The sequence below is a fragment of the Castor canadensis genome, chromosome 10 (genome assembly GCF_047511655.1).
Source record: "Castor canadensis chromosome 10, mCasCan1.hap1v2, whole genome shotgun sequence".
Lineage (NCBI taxonomy): Eukaryota > Metazoa > Chordata > Mammalia > Rodentia > Castoridae > Castor > Castor canadensis.
The window spans coordinates 70,678,835-70,693,447 of record NC_133395.1 but is presented as its reverse complement, the minus strand read 5'-3'; the positions used below and the strand labels follow the sequence as shown (position 1 = coordinate 70,693,447).

The 14,613-nt window shown below is 32.6% G+C and overlaps 1 protein-coding gene across 5 annotated transcripts in view; it reads left to right on the top strand.

Annotated features, from left to right (window-relative positions):
- Positions 1-14,613, top strand: part of Nbea (neurobeachin) — a 643,202-nt gene that overhangs the window by 197,068 nt on the left and 431,521 nt on the right. For all 5 annotated transcript variants that reach the window (XM_074043550.1, XM_074043551.1, XM_074043549.1 and 2 more), the window contains 2 exons: positions 3,971-4,139; positions 5,619-5,714. In XM_074043550.1, coding sequence (XP_073899651.1) covers positions 3,971-4,139; positions 5,619-5,714 — 265 coding nt within the window. The remainder of the gene's footprint in view (positions 1-3,970; positions 4,140-5,618; positions 5,715-14,613) is intronic.

Sequence of the window (14,613 nt, the reverse complement as noted above, 5' to 3'; positions counted from 1 at the left end):
CAGAAAAATGATCATGATATACTTTGAGACATCAACAGTATGTGCAGACACACTAATATTAACACAAATGTTATATGTACATACTGAATACATTTATATCACACACACACACACACACACACACACACACACACACACATACATGCACTTCTGTTATATAAAAGACTAGAAAATATCCCCCAAAAATCTAATAATGATCATCTCTCCATAAACAGATTTTTATTTTGTCCTTTATTCTTTTATGCTTTTTCATATTTTTAATTTTTTGTAATAAACCTGTATTACTTTTATAAGCACAAAACAAGGAAATTTCTTTTAAAGGATAGCATTAAAACTCTGATTAAAAATCTCACCATGATCTGGGCACTAATCTAGGTCTTGAAAAAAAGGTATCATCCTAAGTTTCACCATTTAGAAATGGGACTTAGTCATCATGAGAAAAAAGTATTTTTTTAAATGAGTGGATTATTGTAATATGGAGTATATCTTCATCTCCAAAAGGCACAGTAAAAACTAACATAAAATAAAGGAGGGATTAAGTTGTACTTAAGTAAGTACTACGTAAGTATTACGATTTTTCTCAAATTCATAGATGTTTTGTAAGCAGATCAGATCACCTAGCAGTAGTTCTTAGTTTCTTTTCTAAAGGAACACTAAGTGTTGCCAGTATGTACCTTCCAAACATCATCAAGGTGATATGACCTGTGTTCCTTGAGTTTACACTATGTATCAAGCACTTGAATCTGTATTATTCTACGCCTCCACTTGTGAGTTAAGAGAAAAACTCAGAAACATAAGATAGAGTTAGAATCACAACCAGATCTTTCCAAAGCATTATCTTTTTACCACATTTCCTAGATTCCAAGATACCTTTTTAACATTTGAATAATCTGTGACATTTGGAGGTATTTTACATTTGATGGTATTTTACTCAGTTGTAGATATTATGCTAAGTATTCATCTTTATTTTTGAAAATCTTATAAACTGAGTTATTTAAGCTGCATTATTTTTAAAACAAATGTAACCAAAATTAGATTTTTAAGAAATATATACGCACACATACACTATATAAGTATATATGTATATATAGAGAGTGTATATATGGATGTGTATGTATATATATATATATATATACACACATATATATAGGGATATATATGTATATATATATACATCCATATATATAGCAATATATATATATATATATATATATTCCTAGATTAAATGACTAAGTGATATACAGAAATCTTAGGGTAAACATTTGTCTCTTTTTTCCCCTTTACTCTTTCTCAGCTGCTTTATTTTTTAAGTGTGTAGTATTCTTAGTAAGATTGTATACACAAACATTTAAATGTAGAAATGGCAGTGGAAGAAAGTGCATACTAGCTGTGTAGTAGGAGGAAAGTTTCATAAAATGTCAGAATAAATGCTTCTTTTTCTTCTTATTTTCTATGATAAAGACATTGGTGACTTAAACTCACATGAACTATTTAGATTCAGGTAGAAGAGTTATGTGGGACAATTTGCTATATGGTAAGACAAAAATGGGTTAGAAAAGAACTTTGAGCTGGGTACAGTGGCTCAAGCTACTCTGAAAGTGGAGATCAGGAGGGTTGTGGTTCGATGCCAGCCTTGGCAACTAATGGGTGGCCACCATGATGTATGCCTGTTATTACATGGGTAATCACAAATAGGAAAATTGCAATCCAGGCCAGTCTGGGCATGTACAGTTGGAGAATGTACCTTAAAAAAATAATCAATGAAAAAGTCCCTTGGTAAAGTGCCTGCCTAGAACATGAGAGGCCCTGATTTCAACCCCTGTACCACCAAAAAAAAAAAAATTTGTTTTCAGAATAGGCTGGAAGTAAAAGAAAATTCATTATGCTTTTTTCTTTTCCCTCTCAGATCATAGATTATATTAAGCTACCTATATCCAAAATTAGATAAGCTAAAGTAAATTTTAATCTTTCAAAGTTGAATTAGAAAGTTTTCCCTCATCCCATGTTATGCATTAACATTTTTGTCATACTGGAGTTTGAGCTCAGGACTTTGTGCTTGCTAGGTAGGCATTCCACACCTTGAGCCATGCTTCCAGCATATACATTAAAATCTTTAAAGAATTTCAGGATCAGCTAATTATGTTACTATTGAAGTTGGAATAGTGGAGAGAGGACCATTTTTAAAAGATGGGAAGCACATAATAGAAATAATGTCTCATAATAACATACCTGTAAGAGTCAATTTTTACAAAAATTAATTCTCCAGATGGTTAGCCTCTTTATACGTCAGACTTGATTTTCAAAGAGAGAACTTTAAATAAGCAGTGCAGTTATCTTGAAGACTACTCATACATGAGGGATTTTAGTCTGGCTCATACCACATAGTATCTGTTATTTACAGATCTGCAACATCATGATTGCCATTCATTCATTTCACATATATTTGTTAATGCCTTCTAATTGCCTGGTATGGAGTTTCCAATGGCAGAAATAGAAGTATTGTGGAAAATACAATCCATTACAGCTTGGGTTGTGGATGAATTCATTCTTGTGTGGTATTTTTGCTAGTCTGGTTTTATTTCATTTTCCTTTCTAATAACTACTTAAGTATTTGATTTTGTCCTTCTCTCTGTGTTTGTCCCTTCACATGGTAATACAAGGAGTGTGCATTTAAAACACTTCCTAAAAAACTGTGTCTCTGTAAAAGCTACTACCCACAGTGTATGAAGTACTAAATCCACAACACTTCAGAACATATTTTATCTATTTTAGTCATTTCTCCCTTAGTTGTGCTAATTCTGTTTCATAATATCAAATCATTAGTAAATATTTTTCTTTTCTGATAAATGTACATAAATTATGAATCTTGTTTGCATTTTGCTTAAGTTACATATTGAATACAGAACAGTTATGAATGAAGTTATTGGAATTTAATGCACTTTTATTTTCCTTATTTATTTCTATATATGCTACATATAGTATATATATTATATATATATTGTATATAATTTGTACCTGTGAGGCCCCAGTCACAATTTACAGTTTTGATTTGGAAATAACTAGTTTTCCATACCTTATAAAGAAGACTTTATGAGCATTTACATTTGGTTCTTTAGAAAATGGTCTAATATGGACGTATTATTAGAGGTTGTATAAATTAGCTTTCTTATCATTATTTGTATAAAAGATGTTTTTCTAGGCTCTTTGAATAGAATTCTCAAAGTTGCATATACTTCATAATATTTTTGGAAAGCCACCTATTTTGAAGTTATCTTTTCTGTTATTGTGCATCTGCATTTTTAAACTCCTTTCTCTTTAACTTAACCACCCCCCCCCCGTTTTTTTAGACCTTTAACCATTTTGCTGTTCTCCTCTGAAAAAACTCTATGTTATCATTGAACTTTTGAAATGACAAGCTTCAAACATTGGCACTGTTTCTGAGGTCATTTTTTTTTTCTGGTACAATGTAATCAAAGATTGAATTAGCTTTTTCTTATGCCACCATATCATACTTGTAATTCATATGAAGCTTGTGTAAAATTCATGCTTTATGCATTTTATCCTATTAATTTTGTTCAGTTATAATATTCAAAACTCTTGATTTTTGAAAATCCAGGACATTTAATTGTTCCTTCAACTTTGTGTCATCTGCATATTTCATAAACACATTGTTTTAGTGTGCAGTAGTGGATAAAAATCATAATTAGGGCAAAGGATAAAACTTCGTGGCATATTTAGCAAAATTTTAACAATTTAGTTTTGTGAAATTACATTTGAACCAGTAACTCAGATGATACGTTTTGTGTTTTTCCTTACATGATACTTAGTAAATAACAATGTATACTTACCAGGTTTTTAATAAAAGTTAAATGTCATGTTTGCTTCCATAAAGAAAGTAAAGCAAGAATAGATTCTTCAAGAACATACACTTTGAAAATTTCGAACATGAAACTTTCTTTCATTTACACAGGATGATAGCAAGCAAGCACAGTTCTTAGCTCTGGCTGTTGTTTACTTCATTTCTGTCCTGATGGTGTCTAAGTATCGTGACATTTTAGAACCCCAGAGAGACACTGCAAGAACTGGAAGCCAACCAGGTAGAAACATCAGACAAGAAATTAATTCGCCAACAAGTACAGGTATTTAATTTTTAAAAAATTATTTAAATTCTAACCAGCATTCATCTCTTTTTTAATCACGTTTACATCCACGTTTAAACTATACTTACTCCTAATCATCTCAAATATTTACAGAAGTTTGTGGTTTAATTCCACCAAATGTATATGAATGATATTTCTGTAATAGTTTGTTATATTCCTTTTTTATTAGCATAGCTTTGGTCTTATCATTTCCCATTTATGATTACAAAGCATTTAGCTATACCATTGTTTATATGCAAGCAACTCATGGTTTTTGATAAGTTTCTTTTTAAATTTTAATAAACATGAAAGTAGGAGATCCTTATAGAGTGATTCAAGACCAAGAGTAAGCCAAAATATAAATCTGTGTAGCCAAGTTCAAGAATAACTTCCTCCCTCCCTCCTTTCCTCTCTCCCTTCCTTCTTCCCTTCTTTCCTGTCCTCTCTGTTTTCATGCATTATAGTTATTTCAATATCTAAAGTCTTATTAGTCATTCATAATATGCCAACATATATTTTAAATTTTGTACAAATGCTGCAAAATTTGTACAAAGTGGCCTGAATTAAAATCAAAGACTTGTGGAGTAATAACATCATAGACAACAGTGAGCCACCTTGGGTCATGTTGTCCTTCTCATTTGCAAAATTCACTCATGTTTTAGGAATTCTTGCATTATTGGCTTTGCCTGCTCTATTTGAAATCTATAAAAACATTTTCTGGCAACTAATATTTCAGTACCACAGAGTGCCTTTAATCCTATGCATTTCCTACCAGGTATTCATATCAAGGTTATTTTTCTGTTGTTTGCATTGTAACCTTGATAACTCAATGGTTTTTTTCATGTGTCACTGGAATAATTTTTAGATGAAATTATCTTTCCTAAGTAAATGTGTATGATCTAAAATTAAATCGATTTTTAAAAAAGTGAGTAGAAATTAGTGGCCAAATCTCTGCATATTGTTTTCCATAAGCATATCTCATCTTATTTACCTTTTACTACTATTTTGGATACAAGGATTATATTTTAGCTATTGCATTTTGCTGTTGCATGTTATATTTGCTTTTAACATGTAAACATGGTATTATTTCATTGTAATACACTTTTGTTCTACAAATTAAACATTATTCTTCCACTATAGTTTATGTCCTTTCTTCACTTGTAACACTAAGACTTTATCCATTTTTAATGTGTTCGTATATATTATATATGTAAAATGAGCAGTATTTTAGTAAACCTCTTTCTAGTTCTAATTTTCTTGTCTATTTGTATGTCTCTTGTATGTTGCTGAAACTATTCTACTTAGTATATTATGTCTTTTCTCTTAATACATAATTTATTTTCTTCCTTCAGAGATGCATTCTTTATTGTTAGTACTGTTTGCATGTTTTAGGAATACAGAATTGTCATGAATCTTCAGTGGTCCATGTTGTAGTTTGTTAATTCTGCCTCAAATTTGATTCCATGATTTTTTCCACAGTTGTGGTTATACCATCTATTCCTCATCCAAGTTTGAACCATGGATTCCTTGCCAAGTTAATTCCTGAGCAGAGCTTTGCCCACTCATTTTACAAAGGTAATATTGATTTCATCTCCTGACCTGTTTGGTATTCTTACTTCATGAGTTGTTATAAAACATGTATTCATGTTGTAATTATTATAATAAGCATACACCTCATGTTTTATGGAGATGATATGCTGTATTTATACCTCATTATTGAGAGAGCAAAGTATAGCTTTTATACATTTGCATTCCATAATATTTATTTAAGTATCATCTGCAAATAAAGGATACCTAATTATATGTATATTAATATGCATAATGATGGCATACGCCAGAGACTGAAGAAGAGTCATACCTTAGTGGAGACAAGTAGGCTACTGTAGACTCAATGGAAAAGAGATTGAAAATAAGCCTAGACAAACTCACCTTCAAGTCATTTAACTCTAAGTCAGAGCAAAGTCCTAATTTTCTTTAAAGGAATGCAAAACATATTTCACCAAAAAACCATGAAGACTAAATGTTGAACATCCACTAAAACATTAGTAAGCATGTAAAGAAAGGAGTATGTGAACAAGAGCAGAAGAAAAATCAGTAAACACAGGCTTGGAAACAACAGAAATGATAGAATTATCAGATAATATCTGTTACAAGTGTGTTCAAGATATTTTTCAATTTAAAGGCAAACATGAATACAATGAGGAGAGAATGAGAGGATGTAAAGAAAAAAAAACCAAATTGAAGTTTTAGAGATGAAAAATACAGTAATCAAAATGATAACGTCCCTTGGATAGGATTAATAGCTGCAGAACAAAGGATTGTAGCAGGGAGAATTCTGCGATGGCCCCAAGATTTTCCTGTGTGCGTGGTCTGCAGAACTCCCAGGATGGTGACTATTATGCATCTTATTCCTGTGATTAGGTTATGTTATATGGTATAGGTAATTTTAAGGACAAATGGTTATTCAGGTAGGCCTAATCTACTCACTTGAGCTTTGAGCATTCTCCACCTTCATTGCTGAAGAGAGATTTGAAGTCAGAGGATTTGTAGCAAGTACCTGAGAACACGCTGTAGGAATTAGGAGTGCTCATAGCTAAAAGTAAGAAAGAAAGTGTCGGTATTTGAGCTCTGTAAATAAGACAGCACTGAATTCTGCCAATGACAAGCTGAGTTTGGAAAAGGACCCTGAGCTCCTGATGAAAGCATAGTTTGATGTATCCATAATTGGATAATGATATGGAAGACACGCTTTTGGAACAAATAAACCTTACTATTTTTTGTTAAAACTTAGTTATTTTTTATGTGCAACCACTGAACAGCATAGTAAAATGAGGGAAAACTTTTTTTCCCTTAGTTTGATGCCAAGCAAACCTAGCTGTGAACTGAATAAGCCAATCTTCAACAATGTGTGGAATTTCTTTTGCTAAGGAGTGCATTCCAAAGGAACCTGAAAATATTCTGGAATAGTTGCTCAGTTTTAAGGAACCTGCATCAGAATGTCAATGTGCACTGTATCAAGAAAGTCGTGTTACATAAACAGTTTTAGGTGAACTGAACAGTGGTCTTAGTGACATAAAAAAATATAGAATTACTTGAAGGCTGATGTGGTAAATTTTCTATTTTTATTATGTCATAATATTGCAGCTGATCATAATTGCTATTGGATGGTGTAGTATAGTGATTGTTGAGGGGAAACCTTGTGCTAATAATGTCAGAACTATAAGATAAACTTTTAGTGTCTCCACAGGATTAGAAACCAGTTGAATTCCACTTTTTAAAGATGAATTGGACTGACTTTTTGGTCAGACTTAAATAGTTTCCATGAATGCAGTGCTTCCAAACAGGCAAAGATGGCAACATGTGTTTTTCCATATAGATAAAATCAAAGAATTATGAAAAAAAGGGGAGGTGTAGAATCTGAGAAACACACAGTTTATATGTGTGTCACAATCTAATAATAATTACAAATGAAGTGTCTCAATGTTTTGTAATGACCCGATTTTGTTCATTCTTGAGAAGTAAGTTATAACTGATCACATTATGAATTTGAATAAATGTTGATGAATGTTGTTCCTTTTTTTAGCAATAGAAGATCCATACAAAGGAAATTTATGGCTCTGGACTCCTTTCATTGAAATATAATTTATATTTTTATTATAAGTATACAAGATAAAATATTAGAACTGGCTATTGATTAACATCGAGTATATATTTTTTATGTTTTATGCCGTCAAGGATCAAATAAATCAAGAGTCTCACACATAGTGTACAAGTGTTCTTCCCCTGAGCCACATCTCCAGTCCCAGGGTATATTTTGAAGTTATGGCATTTCTAGCTTCATTTTGTATGCAAACTTAAAATGAGCTGTCTTGAGTTGCCATTCCATCAATATACCTTGGGGATACTTCTTTGTTATCCATTTCTAAAAGCCAGGACTTTTTTTTGTTGCAATTGAGTTTGTTTGAGTTCCTTCTACTTTTTAGATATTAACCCATTATTAGATATATGGCTTGAAAATATTTTGTCTTATCCATTTGTGGCCTTTTTTTTTTAACTTCTCACTGTATTGTTTGTTTCCTTTGCAGAGCTTTTTTGTATGATATAGTCTTGGTTTTTTTCACGTGTGCTTTTGGAGTCATAACTAGAGAATCTTTGCCAAGAAGCTTTTTCAATTTTTTTCTAGTAGTTTTACTTTTGGGTCTAACATTTAACTTTTAATCCATTTTGAGTTGATTTGTACAAATGATGTAAGATAATGGTTTAATTTCATTCCTTTGCATAGGGTATTCCCATACAGTTTATCTCCTTTTTGTGTGTTCTTGTTAAAAGCTGTTATCTATAAATATGTGTATTTACTTCTGGTTTGTCTATACTAATCTATTGTCTATATCTGTTTTTATGTCTGTACCATTCTGGTTTTGTTACTATAGCTCTGTAGTATATTCTGAAGTTAGGCAGTGTGATACATCCAGCTTGTTTTTTAGTTCAAGATAGCTCTATTTGGGTCTTTTATGGTTCCATATGGATTTTATAATTGTTTATTTCTGTTAAGAAGCTCATTGATATTTTGATAGGAGTTACATTTTACCTATAGGTTACCTGGGAAGTGTATGGATGTTTTTGCAACATTAGTATTCTAGTCCATGAATTTAGGATATCTTTCCATCATTTGTGTCTTCAATTTCCTTCATCAGTGTTTTATAGTTTTCAGTGTAGAGATTTTTCACCCCTTCACTAAATTTATTCATAAGTACCTTATTTCTTTTGTAGCTAAATAGTATTTTCTTAACTTCTGATATTCTGCAACTTGGGCGAATTAGTTTATTGTGGCTAACAGTCATTTGTGCATGCATGAGTCTTTACAGTTTTCTATATATATAAAAAGGTGATCTGCCAACAGACAATTTAATGTTTTCCTTTTTAATTTGGATGACTTATTTTTTTTTGCTTAGTTCAACTAGGACTTTCAGTATCGTGTCAAACAGAAGCTATCTTTTATTTTCTACTATATCTCTTAATACCTTGCATGCTACTTGGAAGTAAGTAAATGAAAATATTTGTAAAGTAAATGAGTAAACTAATGAGAAAACTAAAGAATTTTTGTAAAGGTAAGTGTCAATTAAGCCTAAACATATATTTAGTTAATAAGCATGCTAAAACAACAGCAAGCAAATTACCAGTAACTTGTCTTAGAAGGTATAGAAGCTTTCTGTTAATGTTATCTTAATAAAAAGAAAGTTAGCATTTACATAAACTTATAAATAATTATGTAATATTAGTTCTGTTGTAATTTGTGAGCAGGGAAATGAATTGCAACAGAAAACAATTACAAGAATAAACACGTGTGTTCAGTCTACAAGTAGGCATTAATTAATACATGAGCATTCTGTATAGTATAAATATAACTTTTTAAGTAACTGGAAGAAGCATCGTGCCACGGGGTTAACAAATGGTATATAATCATTTAAAAAAGAAGCTGTTCTTATCACATGTACTGTGCCACATACATTCTATAGTTATTAAAGTTTAAAAATAAAAATGAACCTGTAGCCATAGAGAAAATTAAAATTAATACTTATATGTTATTGAAAACATTGTTTTAAATCCTAATACAAGAGGAGGAAACTCGTGAGTTATATATTTTACTTTACACAGACATATGACTCAATAAAAATTTTCGCATCTAAAAAGTTTTACATGTCTGAAAATATTAACATAATTTAAAGGAAAGTATAAATAGGAAATTTATATAAAAGTTAATAAAGCTTTAATGAATAAAGAGTTCTTGCATATTAATTAAAAGAATACATAACATAGTGGAAAAATGTGGAAAAATCCAAATGGATAATTAACAAAAGAAAGGTAAGGTACCATACAAATAAGCAAATTTTTTTTCATATATACTAATACTCAAATAAATTTATATTGATTCAGCAGTGTATCATAATTTGCCAAACTGAATAGGATTTTGAAAAATAAGAATATAAATATGTATACTTTATATCATAAAAAGTTCATAAACATTTATTTAGTAATTTTTATAGAAACAAGTTAAAGAAACAAGAATACGCCAGTATATAATACACAAATATTGTAGCACTTTATTTATTGTATAAGTATAATTAACAATATTTATAAAATTATTATATTTATATAGTAAAATAGAGTATTTTAATATTGCAAATTTGTTCATTTTCTCTTGCTTTTGGAATTCTATTCAGCAGTGAATTCATCAGGTCCTGGACTTTTCTTTTTGGGAAGACTATTACTGCTTTACTTTCACTGCTTATTATATATCTATTTAGGTGACTTATATCCTTTTGACTCAATTTTGGTTGTTCATATGTATCTAGAAATTTATCCACTTCTAGATTTTCCAGTTTATTTGAATATAGATTTTCAAAGTAATCCCTAATGATCCTCTGGATTTTGTTGGTGTTTGTTATGGACAGAATACTCCATGGACATCTGTCAGGTCCATTTGATCTATGGTGTCATTTAATTTTAAAGTTTCTTTGCTGATTTTTTTTGTCGCATGACCTATCTATTGGTGATAGAGAAGTACTGAATCTGCTACTATCACTGTGTTTGGATCTATCTATGTTTTTAAGTCCAGTAATAAAGGTGTGTGCACCAACATTGGGTGCATATAGGTTAACAATTGTTATTTTCTCTTGATGTATTCCTCCTTTTATTAGTATGACGGACCTTTTTTGTCTCTTATGACTAATTTAGGTTTGAAGTCTGGTTTATCTGATGTAAGTATAGCTACTTCTGCCTGTTTTGGGGGGCCATTATCTTGATAAATATTTTGCTACCCATTCACCCTAGGCCAATTTTGTTTTGATCTAGAAGGTGGGTTTCTTGTAAGCAATAAATTGTTGAGTCTTCCATTTTAATCTAGTTTTCCAGTTGGTGTCTTTTGACAGAGAGGTTGAGGCCATTAACATACAGTGTTAAGACTGAAAGATATGTGGTGATTCCTGTCATTTAGTTGTTTTTATAGTGTAAGGGTTTGTGTGTGTGCAGTTAATTGTATTCTGTTCTCTAATTGCCTGTGCTTCTCTTGAGATTTAATAATTTCCATCCTTTCATTGCTTTAAGTATCTTCTGGAGTGCTGGTTTAGTGGTGATGTGTTGTTTTAGTTTCTGTTTATCATGGAAGATTTTTAATCTTCCTTCAATTTTGAATAATAACTTTGCTGGGAAGAGTATCCTAAGGTTGAAATTGTTTTCTTCAGTGCTCAAAATACCTCACTCCATGCCCTTCTTGCTTTTAAGGCTTCTGTAGAAAAAAAATCTGTTGTTGTTTTGATTGGTTTACTTTTTTTATGGTATTTAATTTTTCTCTCTTATAGCCATCAATATTCTTTCCTTGATAATTGTTATCTGTGATAATTGTTTTAACTATAATATGCTGTAGAGTCATTCTATTTTGGTCATGCCTGTTTGGTGTCCTAGAGGCTTCCTATATTAGGATAGGCATCTCTTTCTTGATATCTGGGAATTTTTGTGCTATTATTTTGTTAATTATGTTTCTGATGCCTTTGACTTGCCACCTCTTCTGACTTGCCCATGATTTGTAAGTTTGGTCCTGAGTCGCAGAGTTCTTGCATATTCCTTTCACAACTTTTTAGTCTTTTCTCTAAGTATTTGTCTTTTTTTCTTTAATGTCTACTTTGTCTTTTGAGCTCTGAAATTCTGTCTTCTCCTTGTTCTGGTCTGTTGGAGTGGCTTTCAACTATATTTTTTATTTGATTTAAGGAACTTTTTGTTTCCAGGGTTTCTGATTGATTTTTTTTTTTGAGCCTTTCCATATCTTTTTTTAAGCTCACTTTTAACATCTTGTACTGCCTTCTTTATTTCATTTATCTCTTTGTGTATAATTTCCTTGGTTTCATTACAATGCTGTTGAAATCCTCTTTGAGTTCACTTAGTTGTTTCTGTTTCCTCTGTATTCTCTTGGGATTCATTGAGTTGGTTTTGTAGGTCCTTTTTAAGCTCCTTAAACATTATTGTTATCATTCTTCTGACCTCAGCAACTGAGGATTCATCCCCTTCACTGTCCACCAAATCCTCTATTGTGTGATTGCTGACCTTTTGGGGCATCATATTCCCTTGCTTTGTTTTATTCCTCATATTTCTGTTTTGAGATTTCCTCCTGTGTTGTTGATTACATGTGGGTTTTAATCACCTGTTATTTTTCCCTTAACTTAATTTCTATGCTCTGGCTGTCTTGGTTGTTAGCTGAGTTGTTGTAACATTACTGTTTACTCAAGCATGATCACATACAAACTCAGTTGTAGAACGTGCTTATAACAGTGTAAGTACTCTATGGAACTCAAGGAAAGAAAGGAAAAGAGAATGATAGAGCAGCAGTAATATCGCATGCCACAAGATACTAAAGTAGAGGATATAAGAATGTGTATTGAAAGATGTTGAAAAATGGGGTGGAAGGTAAAGGGGAAAGGGAGAATATTTAAAAGGATTGAACAGACCAAAATAAAGCACACTCACAGAGGGCATGCATTGAGGCACCTCTTTGAACTTCAACTCAGATATTAATTATGAAAACCAGGACTGTAAAATAGGCACAGTGTGTGTGTGTGTGTGTGTGTGTGTGTGTGTGTAGGGGGAAGGTACTAGTAGGAGGGGGGGAAGGTGGAGGAGGAGATTAAGGTGATGGTATATGGTAGATGGACTTCATATACCTATATGAAACAGAGCTAGAAAACCTCTTACAATTGCTTTAAGTGGGGTGGGAAGGGGCTGAGGGGGAGAGATGATGGGTCAATGTAACTAATGTACAATATAAGTCTAATCAGAATTGTCACTATGAAACCCCCCTGGTATCATGAATATAGCCTAATAAAAATTTATTTAAAAAAATTACTGTTTACTGACCTGGAGGTATAACTTAGCAATAACAATTTCAGGGCCACCCCCTCCCATCAGACTGGAGATTTCCCTCTGTTTGTTAGGCCAGCAGCTTTGTCCAGGAGTGATGTAATTAGTACCCATAAGCTGCATTGGTCTATGTGGTTTCATTCAGAGCAGATGGTGCGTCACACTCACCTGAATGGGTTGTAGTATTGAAGTTTGGCAGCCCTAGTCACAGGCAGACAGCAGAGTTCCTGCATACACAAATTCAGTGAGTGCAGGATAACCCAAACATTTTTAGAAGTTGTTCTCGTTTTCTACATTGAGGTTTTGCTCTTTGGAGAATTAGAGGTAAAAATAAAAATGATAAAAATGAAAGGGAGAAAGTACTCTCTGGTAGTCTGGCATGGTAGCTAGAAGCCATAGCATCCTGGCTTCTGGGGCTGTTTTGTGCTATAAAAAGCCTATGGTGGTATCTTACTTGGCAGAGAAGCCAGGTTCCCCAGCCCTTGCTACCATGAACCTGAAGTTTTCTTTTAGACTTGTGAGAACTCAGTTCCTGGGCCTATCATCTATCTGCCATCTTGGTCTCTTCCCATCTCTGCATTAGTTATTTTTGATACAGGGTTTCAAGTATTTTCTGTGGCTAGCCTGTACTGTTATTTTGCTACTTATGTCTCCTGCATAGCTAAGATGACGGGTGCACACCACTGTGCGCAGCCTTTTATGTTGAAATGAAGTCTGCTTAACTTTTTCCCCAGGTGGGCCTCAAGTCACAATCCTCCTGATCTCTGCCTCCCAAATAGCTGAGATTACAGGCATTAGTCTCTAGGCTAAGCATTAAGTAACTATTATATCCATCTTATTTTGGCAGTACTGGAGTTTCAACTCAGGGTTTTGTGATTGCTAGGCAAACACTCCACCACTTGAGCCACACTTCCAGCCTGGTTTACAATTTTAAAAGAGTATTCTTACATACAATTAGTAATATATTGGAGGGGCATGCATAGGACCTGATTAACCCATTAGGAGGCTGTTGCTTCCTAGGTAAGAGATGCTGTCACTTAGGATTTGGATGTAGGGGCAGTGGAAATAAAAGAGGAAGGTAAATTAGAGACAGACTTCAGAGATAAAATGGACAGGATTGAGTACTAGATTGGATGTAGGACATGAGGGAATGTGAAGTTTCAAAACTGACTCCTAGCAAGCTGAACTACAGCACTGAGCTGAAAATAGCCATTTAATAAAGCAGACAAGAGAGTGCATATATATAAGGTAGAAGAGAATAAGTAAGACTTCCATTTAAGATGTGTTAGATGTGTTAATTTTGAAATGTCTGAAGGAATTTTCTAAGTCTTTGGAAAGCTTAATCAAGCAAGCAGTGTCATTACAGGTGATGGCCTGAAAAGTTTCTTGATCTTTACAACATACTTAAGACCAGTAATTTTCAGGTGCAGTGCTTGCGGTTATTAAAGTGTATCTAATTTAACTGAGAAAATAAGAAAAGTAGTAAAGTGGGACTAGAATAGGAATTTTCATCACATTCCCATGGTGTTTGGAGACAGAGAGAGAGAGAGAGAGAGAGAGAGAGAGA